The sequence below is a fragment of the Agelaius tricolor genome, unplaced genomic scaffold (genome assembly GCF_023055355.1).
Source record: "Agelaius tricolor isolate 1412-34295 unplaced genomic scaffold, bAgeTri1.0.p SCAF_1, whole genome shotgun sequence".
Lineage (NCBI taxonomy): Eukaryota > Metazoa > Chordata > Aves > Passeriformes > Icteridae > Agelaius > Agelaius tricolor.
Genome location: NW_027269261.1, coordinates 91,214,477 through 91,221,328, shown reverse-complemented (window position 1 = coordinate 91,221,328; position 6,852 = coordinate 91,214,477). Strand labels below are relative to the sequence as shown.

General features: G+C 46.0%; 1 protein-coding gene across 1 annotated transcript in view; it reads left to right on the top strand.

Moving 5' to 3' along the window:
- The first annotated feature begins 1,991 nt into the window (after nt 1–1,991).
- ZNF292 (zinc finger protein 292) overlaps nt 1,992–6,852 on the top strand; it is a 49,986-nt gene continuing 45,125 nt past the window's right edge. The window contains exon 1 of the mRNA XM_071443425.1: nt 1,992–2,198. Coding sequence (XP_071299526.1) covers nt 2,037–2,198 — 162 coding nt within the window. The 5' untranslated portion in view covers nt 1,992–2,036. The remainder of the gene's footprint in view (nt 2,199–6,852) is intronic.

Below are 6,852 nucleotides of genomic sequence, written 5' to 3'. Positions count from 1 at the left end.
GCAAGGACAGACTATCAATTGGGGTGTTGTGGTTCACCCTTAAGTGAAAATAATTGCAAACAGCACAGTATAGGACAGAGTTATCCAGAGGAGGAGGTATTTTAGATCCTGTAGTATATTAAGTGATTGAGAAAGAATAAACAGGTCTTCATGCCATTGTTTCTGGTATTTGCATGGTTGACTAGAACTGGCATTACAGGCGGTTGGGTAGCAAGGGATACATACAAACCAGATTTACCTGGTGCTACACTAACCTTAAATGGAAAAGCTGGAAGTTTTCTCTTCTGCTGCTTGTAACAGAATGGATTTCCCGTGCAAAAAAAAAGTCAAGAAACTTAAAATGTTTCAGGCTTACAAGTCGCAAATAAGATATCTACTTGGACACTTGTATGGAAAACAAGAAATATACTACTTTGGGTTCACTGCTATGACCCAAAATGTGGTCATTTTTGGACCAGATTCCCAGGCCTGTCTCCACAATGTTGCATATGCAGTGCTCTCACTGTGAATGTCTACACTTGCAAACTAACAGTTCTGGAAGAACCTCTTTTCTTCCCAGCTCTGATTTAGTGTTCATTTCACCATACACCTCAGCTTTCAACTGTGTGCAAGAAGCAGGTAGTGCCACTTGTCTTTTTGTGACCAAAAAAAAAAAAGAAAGAGAACATCAAATCAATCCCATGGTCATACAAGATAAGGTAGTGGATATGGGATACTGAGTTACACCTTGGTCAGTGCAAGACTGGAAGGCATGGTTAGGGGTCTGCTGGTAGCCTCTTCCAGTCAAAATACTGCTATACCCAATTTAAGTTTGTGCAAAGTACCAGTGTTCCTCATTTTTCAGATGATGTGAAATGCCCAGTTTAAGACAGCGCTGGCTGGCTATGAGAAATTATTCAGTTCAGTTCAGGCAGGGCTCTCGCTGCTGTAACACATTTCCTCCTCAATCCCTCAATGAGGGCTGGCAATGTGAAGAGTGTGAAGCCATCAACACACGTCAACCGGTGAAACCTAGAAGAGTGCAAAACACATATCCATGCCAATTCAGTGTCCATCAGATCCATGTTTCCCTTCTCACCAGAATTAATGCCTCAGGCCCACCTCCAGTACTTCCAACACCTGTGACAGACAAAGGAGTCTCCTCAGCTAATTCAGTAGATGCAGGGAAGGACAATGTCCATGACTGGAGCTTTGCACTATTGTGAGTACATCACCAGCGTGTGAGAGGGTGTTTGGCCCAGCATGCAAGGGCAACAAAGCCCTCCAGAACCTCCAGATCTCAACTGTTTCATCTGAAAAGCCAAGCTGTACTTCCCATTTCCAATTACGGAAGCAGGATGATCCAGGTGTGAAGACAACTCGGTGGCATCCTTGAGGCTAACACACTTCCTGCAGAGGAAGAATGGTGAGGTAAACAACAAGCCACAAAACCTCGGTGGTGTGGGCCACGGCCCATCCAACAGTGACTCATGCCATATGGTGCTCTCAGGTGTAGGGAGGAAGGATGGGATGTGACCCTTAATGCCAGGGTCTAGTTGACGTCGTGGTGTTCAGTCATAGGTTGGATTCGATGATCTGAGAGGTCTTTTCCAACCTAATTGATTACGCGATTCTGAACTCGAGGGTCAGCGGCCAAACCGGACCGATGGAGCCCTCCCTTACCGCCCCCGAGGCCGCCGCCATTTGCGGCCGCTTTGCCGCCAAAACGCGTCGCCGCGCGGGCGGGGGAGGGCTCTGTCACGTGGCCGCGCGGGGGCGCGCCCTGGCGCGCGTGGCGTGGCGTCACGTGAGGCGAGGAGGCCCCGCCCCCTCCCCGGCCCCAGTCCTTTGCGCCGCGGGGGGACGGCGGGCGGTGCGCGCGCGCGCGCGCCGCGCGCTCCCGCGCGTCTCCATCTCCTCCGCACGTGACCCCCCGTCCCTGGAACGTGGCATTGTGTAATCACGTGACCTGGAGCGGAGCGGGGGGAGTCGGGGGAGGCAGGCAGGGAGGAAAGGGGGGCGGGGGGGCTGCGTACGCGACGGAGCGGGGTGCGAAGATGGCGGACGAGGAGGCCGAGCGGGAGAGCGGCGGCCCGGGCGGCGACCTCCTGGAGCTGCGGCGCCTACGGGAGCGGCTGCTGGAGCTGGAGACGGGGCTGCGGGAGAGCCGCGAACCGGCCGTGCAGGCGGCCACCGAGTACTGCAAGCAGCTCTGCCAGGTCAGGCCGCCTCTTCCCTTTTCCCTTCCCTTCCTCCGTGCCCTGCCCCCGCCCGCTCCCTCCCCTCCCCGGCGGGGTGTGTGTGTGTGAGAGAGAGCTTGGCGAGGCCGGAGCGCGGGCGCCGGGCGGGACCAGCGCCGCCCCCGCCGCGGGGAACCCGCAGCCGGCGGCCCGGTGCTGCGGCCGGCGCGGGAGGGGGGAGCGGGGACTCAGTGCTCGGGACCCGGCCGTGCGATCGATGCCCCTGCCGCCGCTTGTTGTGGGCTGAGGCGGAGTGGCCCCCGCGCCCGCTGCCGTTCCGGCCCGGCCCGTAATCCCCATCCCCCGCTTCGCCTCCCCCCGCCCCGGTTCTCGCGGTCTCCAGGCCCCTTTGTTGTGCTCTGCGGCTCGGCTTATCGAAGGGCCCTTTGTTCCTGGCGGTGGCGGACCGGGGGCCCCCCCGTCCCCGTGGCTCCGACACCCCTCCTCCCTTGGGGGCGAAGGGAGGGAGGCGGCGGCCCGGGAGGTGGGGGCTCCGCCGCTCCTCCGAGGGGCCGGGCAGGAGCTGGAGTCCGTCCCGCGTCCCTCGGCGCGGGGCTCCTGCTCTATGTCCCCTTCCTCTCCCCGCTCCCTTCCCTATCTCGTACACGGGAGGGATAGTGGAGTTTCTGCCATGCTGGGAAGGTGAGGGTGGTGGTGGACTATACAGGGTCGCTGGTGTGGTGGTGGCAGGTCTGGGGTGTTGCTCCCCATGTTCTTGCCCTATCAGTGGAGCGCAATCCCACCTCGGGCGAGTGCTCCCGAGCCGGCACTGTTTGAAGCACCATTGTGTGTAATTATTCAGCCGTCGGAAAAAGGCCCGCTTCCCGGAGCTTGGGCTTGTCCTGAGGCAGGGCTTGTTTGCAGGTGTTTCTTCTGAGCTGGTGAACCTGCTGAGCATATGTTCCTAAACAAACTTTGTGGTACTAGCTCCACGGACTGCTAAAAAAGCAGATCATTTTACTCATATCTATGTCTATACATGGCCTTGATTTCTCTTAGATATCCTTTCTTGGATAGCACTGGGTGCATCCCAGTGTATAGAACAAGTTCTCAAATATTTTAGGCCACAGAAACCGTTACTTGTGTAGCTTTACTTTGTTTAATAGTCTGGCTGATACAAGTGATAGTGTTTGTTTACACATTACTGTCACCCATTCATGGATGGTCAGGCAAATTATTAAAAGGTGGAATGGGTAAGAGTGAATTCACATGGTTAGTTTGAAATGTGTTTTATTTATGATTTTGTATCTAGTTTGTTAAGGAGTTGATTCTTGGTGGCCATTGTAGCATGCTAATTTCGCATCTGTCGCTTCTGGATTAAACTGGGCTCTACTTCCTACTAACCAGGAAGATTTGCTACTAAATATTTTAAGCATAGTTTTATTTTATTTTGTATATACAGTATTCATATGTCAGGTTCGTTTTCCTCTGGTCAAAATTTATCATGTTGTGCCTGGTTAGAATGTCCATGTTGATGCACAGAAACATTGGATTAAGCACAGAGAGATTGGTTTTAGTTGGTTCAGATCAGTGTGTTCTTAGTCTATTTTATCTTTGTGTCTACTTTCTTAACTTCTTACACTGAGAGGTGGAAATCTGCCTTTCCTGGCTCCGGCTCGACTTGTGAATGAGCTGTTCATTGAACTGAAGTAGTGTTGGGTGGGTGGGAATGAAGACACCATCCTTGACATGTACGGAGTAGATTACTGATGTCTAAAGCAGATTTATCACTGAAGAGTGGTTGCGTGTTCTTAGCGAGTGGCTTCTAGAGTTGATTGATTGATTTCAAGTTTAACAAGTATGAATATTCTTCTCATTACTTTAATGACTGTTACAAAAGTCCATTGTAAAGCTCAAGGTTACTACGTTTTTTAACCATGCACCTTTTCAAAACAAGTCTCACTGACCAGATCAGTTGTGTAGAAACTGACATAGAAATCATGCTGTTTTGAAACGAGTTACTGTTCCTTCCATACCAAGATTTATAGTAGGGCTGTATCTGTTTTTGCGGGCTGAAGGCTGATGTGTAACCCTGAGGACTGAGACATGCCATTCAATGTTGAAAGATCTTGCTTTTCAAATTTTGAACAGAGGACTAAACAGATGCTTAATGTATTAAAAAGTGTTGTTATGCAAGCATTTTTGTACTGGTTCAGCAGGCGTTTTTAAATCTGTTCACCTGTGCTTGTGGTGCCAGAATACTTATCCAGCCTCTTTTGCAGTTTTAATCCTTTATTTGGGCTAACACAAAATAGTATTCGTGATTCAGAGAGTAGGCTTAGCTACTTAGCTTGCACTGCATGACACGAGTTGTAGAAAAACTATGTAATATAAAAGCCAGCTCAAAAATCTCTTCCAAATAACAGTTTAAAGGTATCTGCCGTGCTTTCTAGAATCAAGTCTTTGAAAATATATGCATGAAAGAAGGATTTGGTCAAATATATGAAACTCAGAGTTGTTATTTATTATATATATATATATATATAAATTGAATATATATCATTTATATCTTGGGTCTAGAAGCTCAGTAATGAAGAAATATTTTAGTATTTCTCTCAGTATGATTTCACATGATTTTTTTTTCCTTCTTAGTTCCTACTCATGTAATAACTGCACAGATCTTGGTCTGGTGTCCTTGTTTTGGTTTGCCAGGTGGTCATTCTGGAGCCCAGCAACCACCTAGCTTGTTGCCATGAATTAACTTTTATTTTTTTAAATGAAGTGGGTAACAGTGTTCAAGAAATAAGCTTAATGTCAAACTGATGAAAGCTGAAGAATGTGCAGTAAAGCGTGGAAAGATCCTTAGGTTCAAAGGCAAATAAAGGATTTAAGTATTCTGTTCTTATTAAATGAAGTGGGAGCTGTATAGCCAAGTCCTTTATCTGGTTTTGAAATACCTCAGTTTGAAATACTTTATTGTTCATAACCCAACAGTGTAGAATAACTATTAAAACCACAGAAAAACAAGACCCTTGTACCTTGACAGAAAATGTTATAGACCTGTTCTCTTGTAGGAATAAAGTTTACTTTGATGTATTTTATATGCAGCATTTCATTAGCTATAAATATGTTTGTGTGTTGCTGCTGATTGCTCTGTGAAATGGTGCAATTATTCTTAAATTTTAAGGGGATTATAGACTGGGCCTTAATCCTGTACTAGATCTGTGTGATTGTAGTTCTGTTCTCCATTGTCAGCCTGCAATAGAGAGCATTATTTTAATTGTTATCAAATGGAATTCACATCCATGTGGGTCCATGTAAAATGATTTTTTAATTGTGATTTGTGCTCTTCCATTGCGATTCGATAATGAGCAAATCCTTGAGAAACAATTATGTTTTCACAAACTATATGAGTGCAGACTGTGGCAGACAAAACAAGTGTCTTCAGTTGTAGTGACTAAAAATTACAAGTGTAAATTTTGCAAGAATTCAGAATGATCTGAAGAAGATTGCTATTCTTGTCACCATGTGGTGACTGATTAGATTATTTTCAGACTTGGCTCTTAAAGGTGACCAGTTGTTTATATTCAGTTGGAGGAGACCAAAATGTGTGTCCAGGTTTTTGTGCTTGAGAGCTGGGTGAATGTGCTGCTAGTGGGTATATCAGAGCTCCTCACTATGGGCTGTGTTCCCTTCCAGTTGTCACTACACAGTGTGCCTCTTTTTTAAAAGTTTATTTTGTATAAATAAAAACAGATTGCAGACTGGTAACAAATTTTCTGTTGTCACCAAGTGGTTGTGAAATCTTTGTGGTGCTTCTACCTCTTCTGACTGTTTTTCTGTAGTTGGCATGTTTTGAGTCTTCCCTCCTTTGTTATTTTGACACTTCATTTCTTTCCTGAATCTGCTTCTAAGGGTTGGGTTTTTTCTCTCCTGCTGTACTTTGTGGTACAAATTCTCCAAAAGTGTAAAACAGTTTGGTTTGTTCTACTAATGTACAAGTTGTGAGCATAAAGTGGCCTGTATTATAAGCATAAGATACAATTTGGATGGTTGTGTGGCCTTTCCTCAATAACTTCAAATGCATTTTTGGTTCATTTCTTGATTGTCTTGTCATGTCTGCCTGCTATGAAAAAGATGTGTTAAAATGTGTTAAAAGTGTGCTTAGCTGTTAGTAGACACATTCATATCCTTCTAGTGTTGGCAGTTTACCCAGTAGTAACCTTGAATATTCTTAACACTAGTTGCAGAAAAGGTGTAATGATGACAGGAAAATTGGGGGGGGGGGGGTAATGAAAATTTTTGGGTGTTTTAAAAGATGCCCCAAAACTTCTTATAAAGAAAAATTGTTTTTAACTGCTCTGCCTGTACAGTTTGTTCTGACTGTTTTAAGCTGATTTTTACTGTGTGTCGAGGTTCTAGTGAAGTATTGGGACCTTAAGGTCTTACCCTGTTTTTGGGTGTGCTGTCATGCTAGAGTAGATCTTGGTAATATTTGGGGATATATCATCTAAGACGTCCCTCCTAAAAGCAGACCTGCATGTCTCTACATAAAAACGTTTTTATTATTATTATTTTTACATATTTGTAATCACTGCATAGTACAGGTTTCTGCTAATTATTTGTTTCTATTGGAGGTTAGGCTTATGTTTTCTCTTACAAATTCTCCTGTTAATCTTACTAGAATTGACAT